This window comes from Uranotaenia lowii, chromosome 3 (genome assembly GCF_029784155.1).
Source record: "Uranotaenia lowii strain MFRU-FL chromosome 3, ASM2978415v1, whole genome shotgun sequence".
Taxonomy (NCBI): domain Eukaryota; kingdom Metazoa; phylum Arthropoda; class Insecta; order Diptera; family Culicidae; genus Uranotaenia; species Uranotaenia lowii.
This window is the reverse complement of record NC_073693.1, coordinates 307,390,262-307,416,188: the sequence shown is the minus strand read 5'-3', so window position 1 is coordinate 307,416,188 and position 25,927 is coordinate 307,390,262. Positions and strand designations below refer to the sequence as shown.

The 25,927-nt window shown below is 34.3% G+C and overlaps 2 protein-coding genes across 2 annotated transcripts in view; both read left to right on the top strand.

Annotated features, from left to right (window-relative positions):
- Positions 1–200: 200 nt before the first annotated feature.
- On the top strand, positions 201–614 carry LOC129750607 (uncharacterized). The gene has a single exon (XM_055745572.1). It carries the CDS (start codon positions 308–310, stop codon positions 596–598), a length of 291 nt encoding a protein of 96 aa, XP_055601547.1. The 5' UTR covers positions 201–307; the 3' UTR covers positions 599–614.
- A 14,099-nt stretch (positions 615–14,713) lies between these two features.
- The window catches only part of LOC129751087 (uncharacterized), a 73,343-nt gene continuing 62,129 nt past the window's right edge, over positions 14,714–25,927 (top strand). The window contains exons 1-3 of the mRNA XM_055746369.1: positions 14,714–14,828; positions 15,051–15,173; positions 19,501–20,888. The gene's annotated coding sequence lies outside the window, so the exon portion shown is untranslated. The remainder of the gene's footprint in view (positions 14,829–15,050; positions 15,174–19,500; positions 20,889–25,927) is intronic.

Here is a 25,927-nt window from a genome sequence, read left to right as displayed (position 1 = left end):
ATGCGAAAATACAACACGTGTTGTAGAAAAACTTGAAGGCCACAGATCTTGAAAATGTTTTCGCATGGGAAAATTTTCAGAATGTGCCGTAAGTGTCAAAATTTCTACCACTGTTTCCCAACACCAGTGAACTTGCTCTAAGTAGACAACTCACCTTCGATTTTTCTTCAATTTTATTCAAACCTTAGTTGGCATTGCCTTGAAAATTACACTTTTATTCCAAAACGTCATCAAGGAAGACACGAATCCTTCACAAATCGCTTCAAGTCAGCAACATTAGAAAAAAATCCGTCAAAAACCAACAACCATGCATATTATTCGGCCGATGCTGTTTCGGATGGGTCCGGTCGCTTCTGGATTCTCGAAAAATGTGACCATCCGCCGGGCTCACGTCAATCTGTGGGACAACTTCAAGAAGTTCTCAATGAACGATCGCCCGGTTCCGGAGGGAGATTTCATGACCCATTGGAACAAGAGACAGCGCTTCTACAACATGATGCTCGCCGGCGGTTTCGGCTCATTCGTCATTGCCATGGGCATGGTCATCCAGTCCGGGCTGGTTTTCCTTAACTTTGTGCCACCGGAAACGTATGAATAAATTATGTAACAAATCATGTTAGGGTATAGTATATAGTAAAATTATTGAATAAACTTTATTTTCATCTACAAGGTTTTTTTTCTAATTAGTTTGACGAAAATATCACAATCGGTCGCTCCATTTCCATACAAGGGAAATCCCGTGTCTGGTCCTGTCCAAAATATCCACCCCCGGAAACATTTGACGATGAGTCGTGTGAGTTCAGAATCTATCAGACTAGGTATTTTCTTTCAACGATATAATGAGGCCTCGGAAGCGAAAAAGTCAACAAAACCATCGTCATACTACAATCGAAACCGTTCGACAAATCGCGATCTTCCCATCTTGCTAAGTTGTATTTGAATAAAGTAGGTACGCCCCCTCCTCGATCTGCACAGAAAAGTTTGCTCGATTGAATCAGCTACTCTTTGCTTGGATCGTCAAATTTGTCGTGTCGTAGAGCAGTAAAAAAAACATATTGCACGGCTCGCTCTGTGAAATTCATTCAAATGAAGCTCTCTTTGGTGGTTGATCAGACATCGTTGTCCTCTGGCCCTAGTTAGTGATTCATGCCGGCAAATTACCATATCCGCCACCGATGAGATAAATATACGTAGTGGTGGCCCATATAATTAACACTAAATTATTTATTTGATTTTCACACATCATAAAATTCGAAATGGGGCAAAACAAGGATACTTCATACATAAATTCTAAGGATTATCCCATTTATATAGCCAAATCGATTGAACTGTAGTCACTGCAGATGATAATTGTTTTTCTAGATTGTTTATGAATCTCGTCTCAATCATATTAAATGGGCCATCGGCGACGGTTTGAAGTCAAGAAAAGACACTTGTAAAGTTGAATCTTTGTACAGTTTCTCAGATTACAATCCGATTGGTATTTTCTAGATTCACTCTCAAAATGTATTCCAGCTCAATTATAACGCAGTACATTGATCCTGATTGTAAAACCAAGAAAAAAAAATTAATCAGGTAAAATTATTTTTGAATGAAAGAACTCGAAAAATCATCTTTAATCAGTGCGCTCGACCGCTCAAGTTTTTTTTTTCAGCGGAAAAGGAAACAAAATCATGGCAATTCTGAACGAGGGGTAAAAAATCTGAGTTTTTTCAGACACATCAGGGCACCGGGCACCTGGATTAAATTGAAATTCAATGTCCTTATAACATTCCAAGTAATTTTAAGAAATTCCTAATTCAGTGTTGTTCAGAATTTTTATGTGACCAAAGAAATTTGTAAAATTTCATCACATATCATGTAACGAAAACGAACCATAGAATTTTCAGTGCGAGTTGCTTTATACACATATGTAATCTTCAACAGACGTGTAAAATATAAAAGACGTGTAAAATATTTCGTGTGGACGTGTAACATTTAATTCGCACTGAAAACTCCGCGTCATATGTTTAATGCTTCTTTTTATTCACATCATATTGGGTATTCACGATGAAATTGCCACACACAAAATTCATTCGCAAAATTCGAGTTTTCATCCGATTGCAATCAAATTTTCAGGGATTGAAAAATAACTATTAAACTTTATTTTACTATTTTACTCATATTTTATTTACAGTCCATACGCAAATGCCCGTACCTTGGTCTTAACCCCGGCCATAAGATTCTGAACTACCTTTGAATCAACCGTTTTTTGCATGTAAACCCATACTTTCTTCAGTTCCTCGACTGTCTTCACTACCTAAGGTCGTTTCAGAAGGTGCTGCTTCATAATCGCCCAGTATTTCTCGATGGGGTGGAGCTCCGGAGTTTTGAACATGGTCGGCACGAAATTGACCTTATTGTCCGTATACCACTTCAGCACTTCTTTGGAGTAGTGGCATGAGGCCAAATCCGGACAGAAGATTGTTGGGACGTAATTAGCCTTCAGAAGAGGAAGCAGCCGTCTCTGGAGGCACTCTTTCATGTACACCTGTCCGTTCATCGTGTCCTGGGTCACGAAAGGTGCACTCCGCTTCCCGCACGTGCGGATGGCTTCTCAAATTTGGACATCTTCTGAGTGTGGACATGCTCCGGCATGCTGAACTTATCGTTGGTGAAAAACAGGTTGCCGGGAAGTCGGCCTTCACATATGTATGTTTCGTCGTCCATGATGCAGCATTCAACTTTCGTCAGCATGTTGAGGCTCAACTTTTCTGGCACGGGTTATGGCGGACTTGTTCTGCTTCTCGTCGCGATTAGTGGCCTTTTGTACCTTGAACGTTCGAAGCCCAGCCTTAGTTTTGGCCTTCTGGACAAAACTTCGACCTAGGTGCAGTTTCTTAGCCACATCCCGACCGGAGGCGTTCGGGTTTCGGTTGAAGGCCCCAACTACGTGGTTGTGATTTTTGGTGTTGTACGGAATACTTTTTCCGTCACTTCTGGGCTTCCGATCGGTGGTCAATCGTTCCTCAAACCGCTTAATCACTCGCGACACCATTAATTCACGATTCTCAACGTTTTAGCGATGGAACGATGCGAGAGATCACGCACGAGCTGTTCTTTCTACTCCATTTCCGCGAGACTTTAAAACTTGCAGGATGTAAACAATGCACTATGAGCTAAATCCACCAAAATTTTCATTAAATTCTACCCAACGGTTAAAACGTTAGAGAAATTTCATAGTGTGGCTATTTCATCGTGGACACCCTTTATGTGATGTAAATTTACATTGAAAAATCGCGTACCGTGTCAAGTAATATTTGTGTCAATATAATTCAGTGCTCTTAAGGTTTCAACTTTTTATTTATCTGTAAATTTACATAAGTGAATCGCGTTCTACGTCATGCAATATTGTAGGTTTTCAATTTCAGTATTGTTAAGGATTTAGATATTTTTTAACGTCACATGCCAAATTTGGATCCTGCTTCCTTTTTCCCAACACCACCAAAAGAAGGGCCCGATTTAGTATGGTCTGGATTTTTAATAAAAAAAAACTGATCCTTCTTATCCCCTAATGTTGGAAGGATTTCGGTTTCTTATAATAACATCAATTTTTGCGTACCCAAAAACTCTCTCATATTAAATTAAGTTCCATTGGTTGATAAGTTTTTAAGCTTCACAACAAAATTTACATGAAATCCCCTCCTTTCCTCCTTTCTGCACACTGCAAGGTGCAAGGATCTAAAACAATTGTAACAGTCCATGCCATCAGAAAAGCATTAGGCTTCATATGAGCACGTTATCCAAACAAACGGGAAAATTGTGCCAGTCCATGCCATACCTGATTCCATTTGCTTGCTTTCCTTAGCATAAATTGAGAAATTATGCTAACAAAATTGTATTGGGCCCTCCTCCCTTTTTCGATGTATCTACTCACTGGAAAGAGGGTGGTGCCTCAAATGATCATTGAACCTTACCCAAATAATTTCCCATTTCAAATTTTAAATTTGTTTACATATCCCGAGAAGAAAAATTCTTGGGTTATGCAAACAAATTGTATGGAAGCCCTTCTTCCCCTTTCCTATATCCCTAATCCTATCGTCCCACTGCACTGGAAAAAAGGAATGGTTTAAAATAGTCATAGAAATATTTCTCGTATTGAATACAATTTCATACGAAATTCGCTTCCATTTGTTTGATTAAATCTCGAGTTATGCAAAACTTGTGAGAGAGCCCCATCCCCCCTTCCTATCTCTCGTTATCATTCCGTACTACTTCCAAATTTGGTATTATTTGCTCAATTAGTACTCGAGTTATGATAAGATTTTGGGATCAATTATAGGAACCTTCCCCAGTCTTAACACCCTCATCTGCAAAGTTTTACGCAAATTGGTTTACTGATCTTCGAGTCTATAGGGAACAGACAGACAGACTGACATTTTCTATGAAAATCTAACAAAAAATTTTCTAATTTGGTATTATATTTGTAAATTTTTTATAGGAGCCCCCTTTCCCTTATACCGTTACTGTTAATGAGTCGGGGTGGTTACTGAAAACTCATTAACAGTGATGAATATATTACCACACGTCCACGGACGGAGTCTAAGCCCTCGAATCCCTGGTCGTTCCTCTGGGGATCAGTGAGGGTGGGTACACATGACCTTCTTTTGTTGGCTAGCTCGATCTTGATCTTGCGAAGGACCTCAAGGTCGGCTTTGTGCCTACTTTGGACTTCCAAGACTCGGATGTAATTGTGTTCGAAAAAAGGACAATTAAATTGATTTAAGTGCGTGGTTTATTTCGTGTTATAAATTCTGTGTGATGTGTGAGATGTATGTGTGTATATTTTGTGGGTGGCGGTACGCTCACCGTTTTGTGCAGGCAAGCGGCGTCGGAACGTACTCTTGGGCGGCGGGGCTGGTGATGGACTGGTGAATTCTCGGATATTGCTTAGTGGCTGAAGGTCGTTTGGGGCTGATTGTGGCTTGAGTGAAGCTGACCAATTATGCTGACCAACGTAATGGTCGTTACTTAGCGGGAAATTCCATACGTTGAGCTAGTCCGGCTTGTCGAGTTCTTTTGGGGCGATTTGGAAAGATCGGACTTCTCTGGGATCTCTGATCGACACTCGGAATAGTTCTGGCTTGACCGGTCGGATTGGCGACCGAGTCGAGGAAGTGCTGCACCACGTGCCGCGGGGCTGACGTCCCCCGAGGACACCTCGAGTGGACCGTTCTGGTTACCTGGGCAAGTAAGTCGGCTTCGGGACACAATTTGCGATGTCCGTGTGCTTATTTTCGGCACAAGTTACGATCCGGGCTACTTTTCTTGCCCAAAAACTTTTAACCGACACTGCGCGAGTCACAAAGCGCCTGAAAGTTGACAACGGGCGCATGCGAGGCGTTCAGCGCGAAGCTACTACCACCACCAAGCTACATTCTTCTGAAGTTGGCCTTTGAGAATACTTTGATACTGACCGCTCTAGGGTCAGTGATGTGGTTAGTTCCGTGTAAACGTCGCTAACTGCTTTGTGCGGGAAACTCAGCGGCACGATCCGGCTCGAAGGACCATGTTCTGGATCGCTGGTATTGACGATAATACAGATTTTGGGGTTGAATCAAACATATACTCAATTTCAAAAACATTAACAAAGTTGATTGTGTTATCTTAAGTAACTTTGAAATTTCTGAATACATAAGGGAATTTGGGTACATTTTTTATGTTGGCCACTACTTGATACTGACCGCCACAGGATCAGTGATGTGCTTACTTCTTCCGTTAGCAGATTGGCCAGATAAAAGCGAGTCAAAGATAAACTTTGGTTCGACCCTAAAGACTTAGTCTTCAGTACCCAGTCAGTAACTACCAAAGTATGTAAATAAAAATAAATCTTGTACTAGGCTTAGGATGATGTGATGCTGGTACATGAGTTAGAGGTTGATAGGTAATTCAAAAAAAATCAAAATAAATTAAACTAACAATATCAACTATACTTCGAAAAATATAAACATTTAAAATAAATCTTACGATGAGTATTCATACCATGAAGAAACAAATGAATTCAGAATTATAAATTTAGAATTATGCATGAAGAATTCAGAATTTTGAATTCATAGCTGAGAGTTTAGTATTTAGAGTTCAAACGGCAGATATCAATTTTTGAGAAAATTTCTGATTTTGGGATTTATAGTCCAAATTTCCTAACTGTGCAATGTAAGGGCAACTGTGAAACTAGACCCAAGATTTGGTTTCAAAATTCAGCTTAGGATCCGAAATGCAGGATTCAGGATTTTAACTTCAGAACTTATTCAGAATCCAGAATTATAAAATTAGAATTCATGAGCAGAAGTCAAAATACTGAATGCTGCATTCGAAGTCCATAATTCATTCCTGAAAAGTTTAATTTTCATCAATCAAACTTTTGTTGAAACTTTTCAGTTTTTTGGATTCTTTAAATGGAAATATTTTACTCACCGTCCGTCACTGAATTGATGAGTCCATCAGTGTCACTCTATAGAAACTGATTCATCTCCCCACTTAACGCATCACTTCTTTTGCATCCATGAACTAGCTAGCTACATAGAAGTTTATTTTCTTTTTTGGAGGACATCACCTTCAAAAAAAAACAACGGTCGCAGAAACAAATGCGCCAGAAACCCTCACCGGGATCCAAAAATACGTAGGATGACAGACATAATTAACCACGAGTCTCCATCAGACGACGACGCACCGTTGATGTTTGATGATGGAAAAACTGCACATCATGCAGATTCTGGTTGTTTGTGTTGTTGATTTTCCCGTGTTTTTTTTTTTGTGTTTTTCCTCTTCCACACATTCTAAATTGAATGGAAAAGTTGCAAACCGCACTTAAGTTTGCCGACTCACTTTTTTGTTTTTTCTCTTCATTTGACACACTCACACACTTTGACGGTTTTCAACATTTTTTTTCTCTTTTTTGGCGGAAAATTCTATTTTAGAACATCGAAACCATCAGCAGGGAGAATCTTCTTTGGAACTTTAATTAACGGAATTGATGAATCGATTTGAAGGAGTGACTTAGCGGAGGGAAAATCTTAACTTCAACTCACTTAATTTCAATAAAAATCAACATTTATTGCAAGGAGTTGAGTCGAGTGGCGATGACTATCGAATAATTTCACTTTGGGGGAAAAATTTATGGATTGAGTAATGGAATGTGGATGATGAAGATTTCCATGTTCTGCGGGAAATCTCGGAAGGAAAAGCCTGAAACACTGATCGTCGAATAGTGGAAAACGCGACCGAACACGTTGTCTTGCAGAATGCAACTGATTTTTCAGAAACGACGACGTGCAGATACAGATAACACATGCTGCATGGGAAGGAAATGCCAAAAAAAAATGTAACGTTTTGTGCGGATGCTGCGTTTGGCTTAGTGGATGGTTAAATTCAGGACTTTTAAAGATTTCAAAATGAAAGGTAGGAAAGCACAGTTTTATTCAATGAGATAATATAAAATCACGAAAATAATAGTAAGAACAAAAAATTACAATAATAACTATGGACGAAATTGACAAAATTTACAAAAAGCTGACCAAATTGACAAAATAGACAAAACTGACAAAATTGACAAAATTGAAAAAATTGAAAAAATTGAAAAAATTGAAAAAATTGAAAAAATTGAAAAAATTGAAAAAAATGAAAAATTGAAAAAATTGAAAAAATTGAAAAAATTGACAAAATTGACAAAATTGACAAAATTGACAAAATTGACAAAATAGACAAAATTGACAAAATTGACAACATGGACAAAATTGACAAAGTTGACAAAATTGACAAAATTAACTAAATTGACAAAATTGACTAAATTGATAAAAAATGGCCAAAATTGCCAAAATTGACTAAATTGACAAAATTGACAAAAAATGACCAAAATTGCCAAAATTGACAAAAATGGCCAAAATTGCCAAAATTGACAAAATTCACAAAATTGACAAAATTGAAAAAATTGATAAAATTGACAAAATTGACAAAATTGACAAATTGACAAAATTGACAAAATTGACAAAATTGACAAAATTGACAAAATTGACAAAATTGATAAAATTGACAAAATTGACAAAATTGACAAAATTGACAAAATTGACAAAATTGACAAAATTGACAAAATTGACAAAATTGACAAAATTGACAAAATTGACAAAATTGACAAAATTGACAAAATTGACAAAATTGACAAAATTGATAAAATTGACAAAATTGACAAAATTGACAAAATTGACAAAATTGACAAAATTGACAAAATTGACAAAATTGACAAAATTGACAAAATTGACAAAATTGACAAAATTGACAAAATTGACAAAATTGACAAAATTGACAAAATTGACAAAATTGACAAAATTGACAAAATTGACAAAATTGACAAAATTGACAAAATTGACAAAATTGACAAAATTGACAAAATTGACAAAATTGACAAAATTGACAAAATTGACAAAATTGACAAAATTGACAAAATTGACAAAATTGACAAAATTGACAAAATTGACAAAATTGACAAAATTGACAAAATTGACAAAATTGACAAAATTGACAAAATTGACAAAATTGACAAAATTGACAAAATTGACAAAATTGACAAAATTGACAAAATTGACAAAATTGACAAAATTGACAAAATTGACAAAATTGACAAAATTGACAAAATTGACAAAATTGCCAAAATTGCCAAAATTGACAAAATTGACAAAATTGACAAAATTGACAAAATTGACAAAATTGACAAAATTGACAAATTGACAAAATTGACAAAATTGACAAAATTGACAAAATTGACAAAATTGACAAAATTGACAAAATTGACAAAATTGACAAAATTGACAAAATTGACAAAATTGACAAAATTGACAAAATTGACAAAATTGACAAAATTGACAAAATTGATAAAATTGACAAAATTGACAAAATTGACAAAATTGACAAAATTGACAAAATTGACAAAATTGACAAAATTGACAAAATTGACAAAATTGACAAAATTGACAAAATTGACAAAATTGACAAAATTGACAAAATTGACAAAATTGACAAAATTGACAAAATTGACAAAATTGACAAAATTGACAAAATTGACAAAATTGACAAAATTGACAAAATTGACAAAATTGACAAAATTGACAAAATTGACAAAATTGACAAAATTGACAAAATTGACAAAATTGACAAAATTGACAAAATTGACAAAATTGACAAAATTGACAAAATTGACAAAATTGACAAAATTGACAAAATTGACAAAATTGACAAAATTGACAAAATTGACAAAATTGACAAAATTGACAAAATTGACAAAATTGACAAAATTGACAAAATTGACAAAATTGACAAAATTGACAAAATTGACAAAATTGACAAAATTGACAAAATTGACAAAATTGACAAAATTGACAAAATTGCCAAAATTGACAAAATTGACAAAATTGACAAAATTGACAAAATTGACAAAATTGACAAAATTGACAAAATTGACAAAATTGACAAAATTGACAAAATTGACAAAATTGACAAAATTGACAAAATTGACAAAATTGACAAAATTGACAAAATTGACAAAATTGACAAAATTGACAAAATTGACAAAATTGACAAAATTGGAAAAAATTGACAAAATTGACAAAATTGACAAAATTGACAAAATTGACAAAATTGATAAAATTGACAAAATTGACAAAATTGACAAAATTGACAAAATTGACAAAATTGACAAAATTGACAAAATTGACAAAATTGACAAAATTGACAAAATTGACAAAATTGACAAAATTGACAAAATTGACAAAATTGACAAAATTGACAAAATTGACAAAATTGACAAAATTGACAAAATTGACAAAATTGACAAAATTGACAAAATTGACAAAATTGACAAAATTGACAAAATTGACAAAATTGACAAAATTGACAAAATTGACAAAATTGACAAAATTGACAAAATTGACAAAATTGACAAAATTGACAAAATTGACAAAATTGACAAAATTGACAAAATTGACAAAATTGACAAAATTGACAAAATTGACAAAATTGACAAAATTGACAAAATTGACAAAATTGACAAAATTGACAAAATTGACAAAATTGACAAAATTGACAAAATTGACAAAATTGACAAAATTGACAAAATTGACAAAATTGACAAAATTGACAAAATTGACAAAATTGACAAAATTGACAAAATTGACAAAATTGACAAAATTGACAAAATTGACAAAATTGACAAAATTGACAAAATTGACAAAATTGACAAAATTGACAAAATTGACAAAATTGACAAAATTGACAAAATTGACAAAATTGACAAAATTGACAAAATTGACAAAATTGACAAAATTGACAAAATTGACAAAATTGACAAAATTGACAAAATTGACAAAATTGACAAAATTGACAAAATTGACAAAATTGACAAAATTGACATAATTGACAAAATAACAAAAATTACAAAAATTACAAAAATTACAAAAATTACAAAAATTACAAAAATAACAAAAATTACAAAAATTAAAAAAAATTACAAAAATTATAAGAATTACAAAAATTACAAAAAATTTTACAAAACTGTCAAAATTGAAGTTAAACTTTAAAAATTTTGAGTTATTTCGTCCATAAATTCCAAAAAGTACATAATTTGAAAAAATAAAACAAAAATGTAAATATCCACGGAATTATCAAAAAAAAATACTAATGTTAAAGGGGGAAATATTCGAAGGAAAAAAGCTAACTTTGAGCCAATTGGAACGCCTCAAAACCAACATCAAATTGATTGAATATACAGTGCATCAGATTCTATTTTTTAGGTTTTTAAATGCAAGCAGCTGAGAGCGATTCGATTTTGGAAATTTGAAATTTCGGAACATCTAATCAAATCTTATTTAAAAATCGACCACTTTTTGTTCAAGAAAATAAAGAAATTTGCAATATTTTTTCACTAAATTTCAGGTATTTTCGAGTTTCGTCCTTTTTGTGTTCGATTCCAGAAACGCCTGCAAGTTTTGTCCAATTGATCGGCCGTTTTATGTTTTGGTTTTGAAGTAACGCCCATTGGTCCTACGCGAAAAAAAACAAATTACGCCATTTTGTCAACCCCGTTTTGAATAGCCGTAACTTTGCGTTCCAATAAAAATGCATCAACAGGAAGTTTCGCCTAATTGAATTTTTAAGTAATTTTAAGATGAAACCGCGTTTATTAGGAAAAGTGCCACCGCGTTACATCCATGAATGACCGTTAGCTGAATTTGTTTACATTTTGCAGTTTCGCCATTTTGAAATTTACGCTAGATATTTGGTAATTGTTCAAATTGTTTATGATTCATTGATTTACGAGGAAAATGCTGGAAAATATTAGCAATGTGTTTAAAAATATATAGGGGAGATGAGGGCATAACGAGCACCCGAGGCATAATGAGAACTACGCTTTTCTACGAAAGTGCGTATTTTCTTAAATAAATTTTCATGAGGATTTGTTCCGTACTTCCTATAGTATTAATTTTCAACGAAAAAAGGAATCTCCATCATCTTTACAGAGATATTTAAAAAAAACTAGCTTGGTTCTCAAGTTACGAAAATATTATAATTTTTGAGCACCACGAAATAAGCTTTTCTGATCTTAAAATAACCTTGATCTATAATGTACGCACTGCAACATGATGTACACATTGTTTCTCAATTTTTACCATCAAAAATTTTTTGATTTTTCACTTTTATCAATTTTAAACCACGTTTTTACTTAAATTTGTTGACTAGGGGCATATAGAGCACCATATTATCGAGGCATAATGAGCATTTTCTGCCGTAGAATCTAGCAGCGAATTAAAATTGATTTATAGCGCCACACCTTGACTAGTTTTCATCCGACAATTTAGCCTATTGGTAAGGTGTCGGAGAGGTAATCAAAAGACTAGAGTTAGATTTCTGTTCGAGGTGATTTTTTTCCATGATCGATTTTTTTATTGTTACATTATACGGCTAGTAGCATAACCCTCCGAACAAAGCACTTAATGTATGAGCGTGCGTGAATTGTTTGTATTCTACAAACAGACCTAGAGTATTTTGTTATTGCTTTGTTTGATGAATCTACGACTCACCTGACTTCATCGAATTGAATTCGCTGCTAGATTCCCCGGCAAAAACGCACATCTTGCTCTGATTAATGGTGCTCATACTGCCTCAGGGGGGGTTCTCATTATGCCTCCACAGTGGCTGGTTTTCAGCTTTTGGCAAAATTTTTTAAAATGCATTTTTTAACGTTTTCATCTAGTTTTTCACGTTTCAGCCCGTTAGGGAATAGGCTTTTCAAGTGTCTGAACACGAAACAATAATGTAACCTCCATATTATAGCTATTTTCTATGGTTAAATAACCGTTTTCCTTAAGGTGGCCATTATGCCCCCATCTACCCTACCTTCCCCAAAACAAGTCCGTTAGCCTATAACATTATTTTACTCTAATATCACCGCGACTCCGAGAATACTACACAAAAAATAGGAAAAATACCGGTCATTTTGAATCGACTGAAAACTGTTTGTTTTCCGTTCGTAAACTTTTCAGTGTTGAGGGAAAAGTCCATTTCCAAACCACCCTGTTATGTATTCATCCAAAAAAGTTCGGGTTCATTTCTGTTTTGTTTTGCGTGATGAACCAGTTTTTCGGGAGTTTTTTGAAATAAATTCAGTTTGTTCGACGACGTGAACACCGTCGTCGGTCCGTCGTGGTTGTCACGCTGAAAGTTCCTTCTCTCTCTCGGGTTGTTTTGAAATAGTAGTAAATAGTTCGTTTAAAAAACAATTCGCGTCTCTTAACTGTAAGTATGTATTAACTTTTATTATATATTATGCTCATAATAAGCAAATGACAAAAGAAAAATTTACAAAATTGCTATTAGCCACATACTAGTATGAATAAGAAATTTTGAGATATTTCTAAATTACAATTTAAAACTAAGGCTTCAGGGATACTTTTGAGAGTAGTTAAGCTCTCATTTACATTTTGGTAAATTGGTTGGGTATTCGAACATTAAAACATTTACATATAGGTATCAGTCATGTAACAATAATAACAATAAATTTTCACTCGATAAGTCTATCTGAAAATAGTTCCAAAATAGAAATTCGAACTTTTGGATTTTAATATAATTTGTAGTAATTATGAACTTCACTACATACAGATACTACATGATTTACTTAAGAACTGCTGCATATTGAGTATATACTGAGTTTTCCTCAATCACTACACTAGAAGTATCCCAGAAGTAGAGTATCTGTACATACAAAATCGCAATGATCGATGATTGTGATCTTATCTTACGATCGAAGTAAGTTCACAAAATAAGAAATAGGTATCTAAATACAATTCTATCAAATAAAACAAAAAAATCTATTTTTTTTTTTCTTTTGATTTGGGTCAATGTAAGAATAGAACTCGATTAGGTTTGAATGGAATCCATTTGAAAATGGCAAAAGCTAAATCTTCTCAATATTTAGTTTGTTTGTTGTTGAATTATAGAGACTTTAAATAAAAAGTTAATTCATCTCTTAATATTAAGTTAATGATAGATGACTAGTATGAAACGAGTCAACTTTAAGGTAATTTTTTTCCTATTTTGTAAGATTCAAATATTGAAACAAGATAATATTCTCGAAGACATAAGCGATTCCATTTGAGTGAAAATTTCGACAACTCATAACTGCATGCGAAAAAAAGACACAATCATCATCCAAATTTTAAAGAGTTTAGAACTTAGAAGATTCCTTATTTGTTCATTATTTTGCTGGAAAATCTGATTGTCTTATCGTTAAATCGTATTGTCCTTTATTGAGCATGAAAAAAAAAAATTACTTTTTTCAGAAACATCATTTTTTTTTAAAGGCTTTCGAATGTTTATCAAAGCTAGCTCGTTGTTCAAATAAGTAAATAGAATAAAAGTATGTCCTACACACATTCAGCATTTGGTCCATTGCTTCCTGTTCCAGATTTGAAAACAAAAATTTTTCTGAATCAGTTTATTATATTTCTAATCGTAGACAGGTTTATATCCTTCAAATTTGTGCAATTAACATGACCTTTTAAGTCTTTGACTGAGTAAGTATATTTAAAAAAAAAACTAAATTGCGAAGATTGTTGGTTTAGATTTGAAAATTGATTTGACTCGTTTAAAAAATAAAACTTCAAACGATTATACAATTTAATTTAATAGATTAACGCAAAATTCGTGTGCAAAATTATTCTTCATTCGAACTAAAACTCTCGATTAAATTTGTTTGTAGCATTGTAGCATTTTGTGTAAAACCATCATATATAACTTATTTTAAATATTTTTTTCTTTATTTCCGTACGACCATGAAAAAAGATTCATTTTGTACACTCAACTGTTAGATGTGAACATTTTCACATTTTCTCATAATTTGAAGTGATTTTCAGGAAAAGAAATTTTGATACTCCTATTATTCATTTAAATAAATTTTCAAAAATTTAAGCTTTCAATTCAAAGTTTAAATAATAATTTAATAAAAAATCTGACACACCGTCCTCAAGTTTGAGTGTAAAAACAAAGGTTCATTTCGCGAAACTTTTTTTTTCAAATTCATCGCTGCACCACCCTCTCGATTTCCCAACCTACTAGGGAGTTCATTCGCTTCGATACAGCGCTCGACTGCGAGTTAAGTTAACAAAATCAACCAGTCTAGTCTAGTCAGTAGTAAATAGTGCATCGCACAAATCACTTTCACTTAAAGTGATTTTTCGATTTTTCTTTTTTTGGTCTCTTGCGGTATCGGTAGTTTCCAAAGTTTGAGAAATACGGAACTCGGGAAGGTATGAAATAGGTTTGATTTGTCAGATTTGTAAAAATTGATCATCGCTTTTGTGTGATTTCAAATAAAAATTGACTATCATCGAGTGACAGGTAGTTGATTGTCATTGTTATCGAACAAACCTTTGAATTGAAAAATTAATTCACTTAAGTTAACAGAACATTGAACTTCTTTGTTCTTTATCTTATACTTAATAGCTTTTCTTTAACTTATTTACTTTCAGATCGATTTCGGGAAAAATGTTTGCGCCTAGAAGTGAAGGTGGCCATTTCATGGCCATCAGCTTGTTCTTTTGCAAATTCTGCAAAAGATTTCGAAGTATTTTCCTCGTGCCATGAGAAAAGTTGTAAGTATTTTATCAATTTTAATATAAGAATAATAAAGGGCTCAAAAATAACATTAAAAGAACTTTATGTAGGAGGTTTATGAACATTGTTCTGCATTCTTAACATCTTCTAGACTTGAAGTATTCACTCACTTTCACGTGAGTTTCAAAAGCTAAATCAATTAGTATTCTTCTTACAAACATCGAGCACATGCTTTTGTTGAAACATTTCGATGCTCATACAAATTAATTTATCTTAAAATCCACAAAATTGTTCCCGAAACCTCGTTCATAAACATTAAAGCGAGTTCGGTTTGGATTGATATTGACCTCATTTTGACAGCAGCGAAGCTGCTGACGTTTGCATTCAGGTGGCCAAAAATGGAAAGCAAATTCGAATTGAAGCTTTTTTCTCGTCTTGAATAGCTCAACAATTTAATCTTCTGCTCAGAAATGATTGATTTTGGATCGTGTTATCCCGTTGGAGCAGTTCCATCCCGTTGCTGGAGAAACTGCCATTTGGGGATTTGTTTTTGGTTGCATTGCGCTGCATCTACACCTTGCTTGGATGCCCGCGGTGTGTTTGCTCGTTCCGTCACTTTTTTCCATTTTTTGTCTAAAATGAAGCGGTGTATTTGAGAGTTCACTTTCGTAAATAAAGTTCATTCCCATTAAAGAATATTCACTGCCCAGCTGTTGAAGGCGGTGTAATTTTCTAAAGAACGTGTCGAAAATCAAATCTGAAATTTAATCTGGATGATGAAATCTATATGAAATCTAAACGTGAAATTCGAATCAAAAATTTATATCTGAATTTGAAATCTGAATCTGGAATTTGAAATTTGAAATCTTAATCTGAATCTTATTTTAAAATTGAAAACTGAATTTAGTTTTGATATCTGGAATCTGAAATCTGAATTCAAATTTGAATCTGAATTTTGAACTTTCGAATCTGAATCTGAGTTCTGAAATCTGATTTTGAAATCTGGATTTGAAATCTGAATCTGAAATTTGAATCTGAGTCTGAAATCTGAATCTAGAATCTGAATCTAAAATTTGAATTTTGAATTCTGTAGTTATTCGAAATTGTTAGGTTTTCACACAAAATTAAAATTTAATGTCGTTATTTCTTCATAAAGAAAGATGATTTGCTACAGCAAACGAACTCAAAAAATATATTTTTTAGAACATTTGGTGACACAGACGAGTTTAAAAAAAAAATCGTACGAAATTTCAAAGCTATATTTTTTTTAAAATATTCTATTTGAAAAGCCGATTAAATTTCACAGCGTTTTGATGTGCTAATTAATGATAACAGTCGAAAAATGACAATTTTGAATAACCTCCAGCGTCCTGAAATCAAAAGAAAGGGTTAACTCGAAAATATCTTTAATTTATTTTAATTTATTTAATTTATATTTATTGAAAAAAGTTCAAGTTCTTTATTACCAATGAACAATAAGTAAATATAATGTGGATTTCTTGAACAAAAAGTTTTTTTTTGTTTTTTAATAGGGTTTGTTCCAGAATTTCTAACGCGATTTTTTCGTTTCGCCCTTATGGAAGAATTCTCCAAACTCAATAACAACAACAATATTACACGAGACAAATATTATAAATTAAGTTAACAAAATAAGCGAAGATATCTTTTGCATGTGTTTTAAACATACTCAGTTTTGAAAACATTCTCGTTTCGATGATTAGTACTGTTTTGTTCAACCCCCTGGCAACTTGACAGTTTAGTCGAGTTTGCTGTGCCGTCTTCAAAATGGTAGATGTCGCACTAGTCGCGTTTGTTTACATGCATCCTGGGTCGTCCCTAGCAGCGGCAACGTTCATTTTCCATTGAAACCACTTGATTTTGTTTCGGCATCCGTGGATGCAATTCAACTGACGAAATACCATTTTAAAAGGGCACATAATCAAAAGTGATGCAAAAAAGAAAAATAAATAACTTTATAATTAAATTTTATAATAGTTGTCAATGAAATAAGTAATTTTATTTCAATCTATTTGTGTTCCATTCTCGGTTCCAACTTAACATTTCTGTTTATAGCAAAGATTACAAAATGGCCATCTTTCATCCGAATCCGTCAAGGAATATTTTAAGGAATATCTTTCAATATTCCTTGCGAATCCGTTGTGTTTTTGTTACAAGGCGTCACCAGATAGAGTTATGAGTTTATTTCGTTAAACATAACGTGGTTTGAAATAGTTCCGCTATTTCCTTAAGTTTATTACGGTAAAATTTTATCCAGCTGAATGTTATGAAATATTAGTTTAACAAATATGTTGAGATAGTAAACACTGAGAATGAAAGCGGAAACGAGTGGAGGTGATGGCTTTGCATTTGCACAAGTGACGTACAGATAAAATTTCGGAAAGTTTAATTCAAAAAAAAAATAGTAAGTAGCATCAAATGTGAAGATTGCAGAAATGAACTTTTCAATAGTTTTATTGGCAGATTAGAAGTTAATGCCGATGTGTTAAAGGTCTGCAGAATAACCGAGTTGGAGGTAAAAATTGTAGAACAAAATCATCAAAGTATAAACTTAGTATACTATATTATGATATCATAATGAATCGAACTCTGACACAGGTTTCAAATGATGCACGGGATGTTTTTAGAGGATTAGCCGAAAACATTTTGGATCAAGATGCTTTAGTTAACCATCGAAACTTGTTGTTGAAATTATGTGTTGATTGTGTTTCGGATGGAGTCCTTCGCTAAGCAACTTAATGATTCTAAAGAATCTCTTCGAAAAAAACTAACAAAGGTAATATTGTTTAGAAATGAATAAAATGTTGTTTTTAAAATTTACCATGCAATAACCCGCATGAGCCAATACTGTACGCTGAATCTTCCGTATCATTCTATTCTGATAACATTAATAGTAACGTTCGATATTGCATCTTGGCTAAATGTGCCTTTGCTTGAACGGATAAAATATTATTCCCGAAAGATACGATGAATATTCTTAGGAACAAAATGATTAATTTTGCAACGCAATCAAATGATAGAGAACTATTTAAGAAAGATACAATTAATGGTCTTCAGAATTAATTGAGTATTTTAGCAACACGCACACACTTCTTCGCTGTCACATCAACACGCGTTGTCAAACTGTGTAAAAAAAAGTTTCTCCCGGATCAGGTCGGGCAAATTTTATTATGACTCGTCCAGTTACGAAACTGGAACCGGAAGACGAAGGCTTCGAAGAAGGATATATGAGGGTAAGTAAAATACGTTTTTGTATTCATTGTGGAAAACTGAAATTGTTTTTTTATTCTCAGGCACAAGCTGGAGGAAAAATCCGAAGAAACTTTTTCTTCCGGAGGCAGAACCAATGCAAGGAAAAGCATCACTACCCGCCGACCGGTTTGGCAGTGATGCAGCAGCAGGCTGCAGTTCGTAAGTGCTGCAGCGATGGAACATCCGGAAGCTGTTCCTGCAAACATCCGCGGAAGGTTTGTTTTTTTTAATTAATCATTTAAGAGGAATAATAAACTATAGGTATGTGAAATAAAATGAATAAGAGTACATTAAACTTTTTTTTTATTTTTTGCGGAAATCCAATTGCAATTTATAAAATTAACAAATCCCCAAATTGGGTTTGAATCTTTTCATTATTGGGTGACGATATGCTCTATCGTTACCTTTTTATGAGAGGATCATTAGATAAAGATAACACGAATGATCAAACCGTTTTAGAACGAGTAGAAAAAAGCAAAAAAAAATGAATGGTTACTCTACTTAACGACCCGTTCGCTGTATCGTAAAGTGCGTCCAAACGATTCCATTCCATGGAAAAAAGACTACCTTAATCGTACATCAATAATCCAAAACTATAAAGCTAATCTTTCGTGTGTCTTAGGAGGAAGATAATGGAAATCGTTATTGTATAATACTGTTCTATGCGGGAAAACATTTACAAGATTTTTGAATTAAAATTTGTTTGTGTATTTCATAAATAAAAGCCATTTACCACGCTGACTTTTTTGACCATATTATCGTGTTTTTCTTTAAATATCAACTCATTTTCCGCTTAATAGGTGATTCTTAATCATTGTTTTTAAAAACTTTTTTTTTCAATAAAAAATATGTTTGAAACCTTAATTTGTCGAACATTTCATTATCCACCCTTTCGATATGTTTGTTGAGTGAAAATGAGATTTTGACAGAACCAGAGAACCAGAAAAACTGGCACACGCGATTAGTATGGGAAACGTCAAGTTGCCAGGGGGTTGGTTTTGTTATAACTTTTATTTATTAGCTTATTGTTACTAACTTTATGCTAATCCATATTATTTTTGGAATTAAAGCTATGATTTTTTTACCTCTTTTCAGATTCATTAATCACAATACTGGTAATAGTTCAACCAACTTCAGAGTCAAAAATTCTTTTGAATTTGCCAGCATCGATTAACAAATAACTCAAAACCCCATTTTTTTCTGAAAAGTTCTTCATTGACGTGCCGCCAACCTTTTTGGAAGCGTCGCCTTTTTCGATAACGTCATCTCACCGAAGCGTCGCTTCTATCACGTTTGCTGCGCGAGCGAAATTTGTCTCCCGGAGAGAGAGCGTGTCTCACTTGTCGTCGCCCGATCGAACGGACGCGCTAGTGCTATCTCGTTCGGTCGCACGCGTTCAAATACGGAATGTGGAAACGAGAGCGGCTCAATTGGGCTGACGAAATCCCGCTCTCGAAAGTGAAAAAAATTGTTGGAACGAAAAAAAAGTCTACAGTGAAACGCGACATCGAAGCAAGCCAACAGCAGAAGCGAAAATCGTCATACTCGTGTGAGATCAGCCAATCGGATTGGAAGGGCAGCGCATTTTTCCACCGGATTGCTGTGTGTGGTTTTTTCGCCTATTTCCAGCGTTGGAGTGCTAGGATCGATATCGAAATTGCGTTCAGAATCGGAAGTGGAAGTGAAATTCAGTGCCGTTGGGCCGGATCCGATAAGGTAAAGTGTCGGAAAAGTGATTTTTCCATCCGGAGCTCGCGGGGTTTGAATGTGCGAAGGAAAAAAAAAGTACGAAAAGGTTGAAGATTCTTCGCCGTCGTGAGTGCGAAATGCGCTTCCTGCTTTTTTCTCCGACGACGGCGTCTCACCAGTGACAGTGAGTCGTGAGCTAGTGAGCAGAGGGAGGTTAGATCTCATTCCGGGTGGAAATTGCCCACGAATCGTGCCAGAAGTTGTATAAATTATCTGATTATCTAAATCGCCGTACGGGAGTTTGCCAATTGGTTCTCGTAGTGTTTCGAAATTTTGTTCCGCGTCGATATTTGAAAGTAGAAGTCAAATTTTGAAAACAAATTTCGCCAATTCTAGAAAGAGGCTTTTGCGTAATCTGAATAATCAAGAAGGAAGAACCTTTACGCTGTACCGCTTGCGTGTAGGTGTGTGCGTGTAATCGGTTTCAATTTTCAAGCTTTGTGCTGCTCCAAAAGTGAAAAAGTGACTCCATCATCATCATCAGGCGGGTCGAAGCGGTCGAAGGAAGCCACGAAAGAGTAGATGGAAAAAGGTTTTCGTTGAAAGTACAACAGCAACGACGACGGCTGTGCGAGATTGGGTGCGCGTATGTGTGTGTGAATGACCGACGATTGTGAGCTGGTGAGAAGAAAAACAAGAAGACGAACATCGTATTTGCGTGAAACGTGAGCTCAATCACACCATTTGAGTAAGCAAGTTTGAGATCGGTGAGCTGATGAGAGCTGATTGTGTTGGTGAGTATTTTCATCCCACTTATTTCTTCGATATCAAGATGTGAGTGAGACGTGGCTGGTGTTTTTTTTTTCTCATTCCCTCACCACACAAGCTGGAACATGTAAATTTCACACATTTTGCTCGATATTCAAAATTCAAAAATGGTTTCCTAAGCGAAATTTTATCTGATTTTCATATTTTAAAAATGGTTTAATTATAGCTTGGGTTATTTAAAAATGCTAAACAATTCAAAGTACATTTTGGAATAATTTTCGCCATACAAGAAGCATCGTGTTCTTCAAATGATTTGGAACATGTCCAAAAATTGCGTTTTCTCTGCTATTTAAAAAGCTTGAAATGTCCATTATAAAAGTATTATCATGGAATATCCATTTTGTTGAATAATTTCGCTCGACTTGGAGGATAATTACGATAAATTTCCAAAACATAAAAAGCTGATTTTCTCGTTTGCTCGTTTTTGCATATGGGACTGTTATGAAAGTAGGGCAATAAGGCATTTATGTATTTATCAGGTTTGGTGTGGTTTGTCAGTATAAAGTATAACATTAAATCCTTATATTCCTTCGAATAATTCAAAAAGGAATATGTATTCAGCTCCTGACTTTTCTCTTTTCATAAGTAAATATATAATTTTTATACCGGAAATACCGGGCATTTTTACCCAAAAATCTGGAAAAATCCGAGCATTAGATTTTAAAATTTTCAGTTTAAAAACCGGGCAATATAGCAAATCAGACAAAAATCCAGACTTTTCCCATGAAAATTCAAGAGAAAAAGTGAAAAATGAATGCATGAAAAATTATTCTTCATTGAGTCACATCAGCGGTCTTTAATTAAAATTCGGTATCGAATTTTGAATACGGCGAATGCGCCAACTGTAAACAAATCCAGATAATCACATAAAAGCGTTAAACTATTCATTTTACATCCGAAAATATGATCTCCTTTCAATTTTTCTTATTTTAGTGAAGTTAAATTTAATTTTTTTAAAAAAGGCGAATAGCTTTTTTTATGAGTGTGTAATCCCACAGTTCATTCGCCCATTTCTCCTCAAAATTTCGTCGCGAACAAAAGGGCCAATAGTTATTTCGAGATGGAAAAAGGGCATTGAAGTTTTCGAAAAAAAAATTTCCAGGACGAGGAGATGCACAAATCAGTATTTATAAGATCGTTGAATGTGCTAATGTGTTAACGTGATCATTTGGACCCGTTTTCAAGCCGAAATTTGCTTGAATATTGCTTCTTTAATGAGTGATCCAAAAGGCGAATAGTCATTCTGCAATTCAAAAGGGCACTCCAATTTGGCGAATGAACAAAATGAGAGCACCAGTCTGTGGTAAAAGGGCCCACAGTTATATTTATTAATTTTTTGTGGTAATTAGTACGGAAAAGCTATATTTATCGATCGGGTGTTGAAATTTAACCAATTTGAAAGCATTTTAGCGACTTCTTTAGGAAAATGATTGTACGCAGCTAAATAGGAAATTGATTTTATTTTCTGAAACTTGGAATGCGTTTTTCTCAAAACAAAGGTCTTGGCGCATTCGCCGTATTCAAAATTTGATACCGAATTTTACATTTTTCAAAAAAAAAAAAGATTGCACGTGTGTGCGTTGCGATGGAACAAATTTAAAAAAAATCATACATTGTGTAAAAAAAATAAAGTTTTGGTTTGGATTTTGTTTGATTTTGGATAGATCCGAGCATTTTTTTCTCTATATCCTTTCCTTTTATTCTTGAAAAAGCAGGCAGTCTGGAATGCTTATACTGCCGTTGGACGCATAACTGTCACATGTGACATTTCAACGTTTTTGACTTTTTTATACTGCCGCTATTCGCAAGACTGTTCCATATGCATTTTCGTCACTTTTAAGTTTATTTCGAAAATCGTTCAAATACTGTTAGTTCTTCAATTTAGACTAAAAACTTGCGTAGCTTTGTTCTCAACATATAAATGAAAAAAAAAAATATCATGTCATGTCTGTTCCATATGAAATATACCCGTAAAGCTGTCCCATATGTCTATTTTTTCAGAATGCTCTAAAATCGCTCCTCTAATACGTTAATTTTACAAATACATTGTGTGCGACAAAATAAGCATTCATTGAAATTACGAAAGTTAGACTAGATAAAACAGCACAGTAATGTCAAAAATAACAATTTCTATAATTTTGAAAAGCTTGTTTTAGCCTAATGAGTAAACTCCACCAAACTGTTTTTTTTTTTATATTTCGCATGAGGCTTATTGAATTGTTCGTTGTAAAACATGGTCAGCTACAAAACCATATTTTCTTAGGTTTTCGTCATGCTGGTACTTGCTGCTTGGACTTTCATAAAATCCATGAACCAAAATACGCGCATCTGGTAGCACACGCGTAAGTCATATTGTATTGATTTTTCTCATTAAATATTTTTAGCCGAGATGCTTTGCTGTTTCTGATTGAGCATTAATTCAATTTGTAGGTATTTATAGTCTTTCTAAAAAGATAATCGACTGAAAAACATGCCAAAAAATGAAGGTACATGTTGTTCTATTCATGGAACGTTGTTATTCATTTTATTTTAGATCTACTCAATTATTACGATAAACTTACGTTATCTTTGCCTAAATATGTCATAATCATCATTTCAAACTTATTTTCATCAGTAAACAACCAGTAAAGTGAATAATACAGCGCAGATAGAGAGAATCAAATTATCAACTCACAAAAAAAGCCAAATATGGGACAGCTTTGCGGGTACATTCAATACGCGTGCGAAATATACTCGCAAAGCTGTCCCATCATTATTTTCTCCGCTGCATCAGCAACCTCCAAGGCAAAAAAAAACATTGGACGAAATTCTACAACAATTATCTTAAGATCTGTGAAGAAAAAAAAAGAAAAGATGAAGTTTCAACCGAGAAATCCACGAAAGTTTATAAAAATCTTTAAAGTCGTTTTTCTCGGTTCGTTGTTTTTCCATATGGGACAGTCTTGCGAATAGTGGCAGTATAATACATGATTAGTTTTGTGCATTCAACTATAAATATAATAGATTCAACTATAATGTACGATTGATGTCATACATTCAACAATAATTATAGTAGATACAACTATAGTCATATGATTGATTTGATTATAAATATGTATTAATGTACATGTTATAATAGTACAGTGAGCATTCTTTATAAGCAACCTTTACACAAGCAACATTCTATTGAAGCAACCTCTGCTCTAGCAACTTTTTTTATTCCAAAATTTCTGTACAAGCAACCATGGTTTTATTTTTCATTTTAATTTTCATTCTTCCGTAAAAATGGAGAAGAAAGGCGAGTATCAATTGGTTTACAAAGGTTTGCCCAAGAAAACAAACGCTACAGTTTTCGAAAAAACTGCTGTAGGACGGAAATCCATGAAGGAAAGGGTCACCATTATGCCTTGTGTAAATGCAACTGGGACGCATAAACTCGATTTGATGATGGTTGGAAAATCTAAAAATCCTCGGTGTTTTAAAAATGTAAATATACTATTACATTACAAATCATCCAAAAATGCTTGGCAAACTTCTGCACTTTTTGAGGAGTGGTACAACGATTAAAGGCTTACCAGTAAAAGCAATTTTATTGGTCGATAATGCCACCTGTCATGGGACTGCAAACACTTGTTCCCATGATGAAAACTTTAAGGTTATTTTTTTTCCACCCAACAATACACCCTTGTTGCAAACACTTGACCAAAATGTCATAAAATCCCTCAAGCGACGGTTTTGAAAGCACCTTCTGTCAAAACTCTTGGCGTTATGTGTAAACGGCAGTGTTCCGAATATCACTCAATTCTCATGAGAGACACTGAAACGTTTTCAACAGCGAAAGCAAAACCTAAATTGTCGGTTGGTTTATCTCCCAGTGGGGCAAAGATTGTGTTCGACAGCGCTGCTCCGAGAATCAAAGAAATAAAATTTGAAAGAGAGACGTTTCTTCTCCAGTTGGAATTCTCAACTGAGTGAGGAGCTACCTGATTTTCAGTTTCTTTTTTCAATCAATAACTTTTCTTGCTCAATCACTCACTCACTCACTCGTTTGCTGATCGATGATCGAATGCTGTCTGCCTGATACATCTTGCTTTGTTGTTGCTGTTGTTGGGGAGGATTACACGCAGGCAGTACATATGAACATATGTTTCTGCTGCTTTGCCAGAAAGTACGCAGGCAGTATGAACCGATGCAAGGCCGCATTGATTGAGTTTGAGTGAGTGAGTGAGTGGATTTTCGAATTGGATCTTGTATCAGTAAGTGTCTCAATCACTTCTGATATACCAGGTAGTGAGCTTGAGAGATCGACTTAGATGCGAGTCCGCTCTCGCTTTTGAATCTTGTTTACATTGACTTCGCATTGTCGCTCTGCCGATTCTCTAGGGAACAACAGGCAGCAGCAATCGGCTTTGAATGTTTCCAACTAGAAACCTATCATGAGCGTTTCTTCCGAGTGATTTTCGGAAGACTGGTAAACGGCAATAACGACATGGTCTCAGCTCTTAAAAATATTAATTTAAAATACGTGGCATTTTTGATAGTTGAAGCCTGGAATGATGTCCCACGATCCGTTGTCATGAGTTCATTTAAACATCTGTTTTCATCGATCGACGCAATAGAATTTAATATACCGGAAAATCTTTTTGTGGAAGAGGACGATATACCCCTGGCTAGACTGTACAATTTGGTAATCGAAAATGATTTAACTGAGAACGAAATAAGCTTCGTTCAACGGTTGGTAAAAATCGGTCAACTGGTATGTTCAACTGCATGTTCAACGAGCCAATGTTTTAGTCGAAACTAGTCAGGTCGTTGTTCAATGGAGCAAGTAGAAACTAGTCGAAACCAATCCAGCCCGGAAGCAGGATTAGTTTCGACCTGGTAGAAATCGGTCGAAGTCAATTGGAAAGAGACAGGTGATCCTGTCAATCCATTTCTACTTGTTTCGACCCGTTTCCACCAGACTTTATTGAACAGACAAATATTGGAATGGGCGACTGGTAGCAACGTGAGAAGCGTATCAACT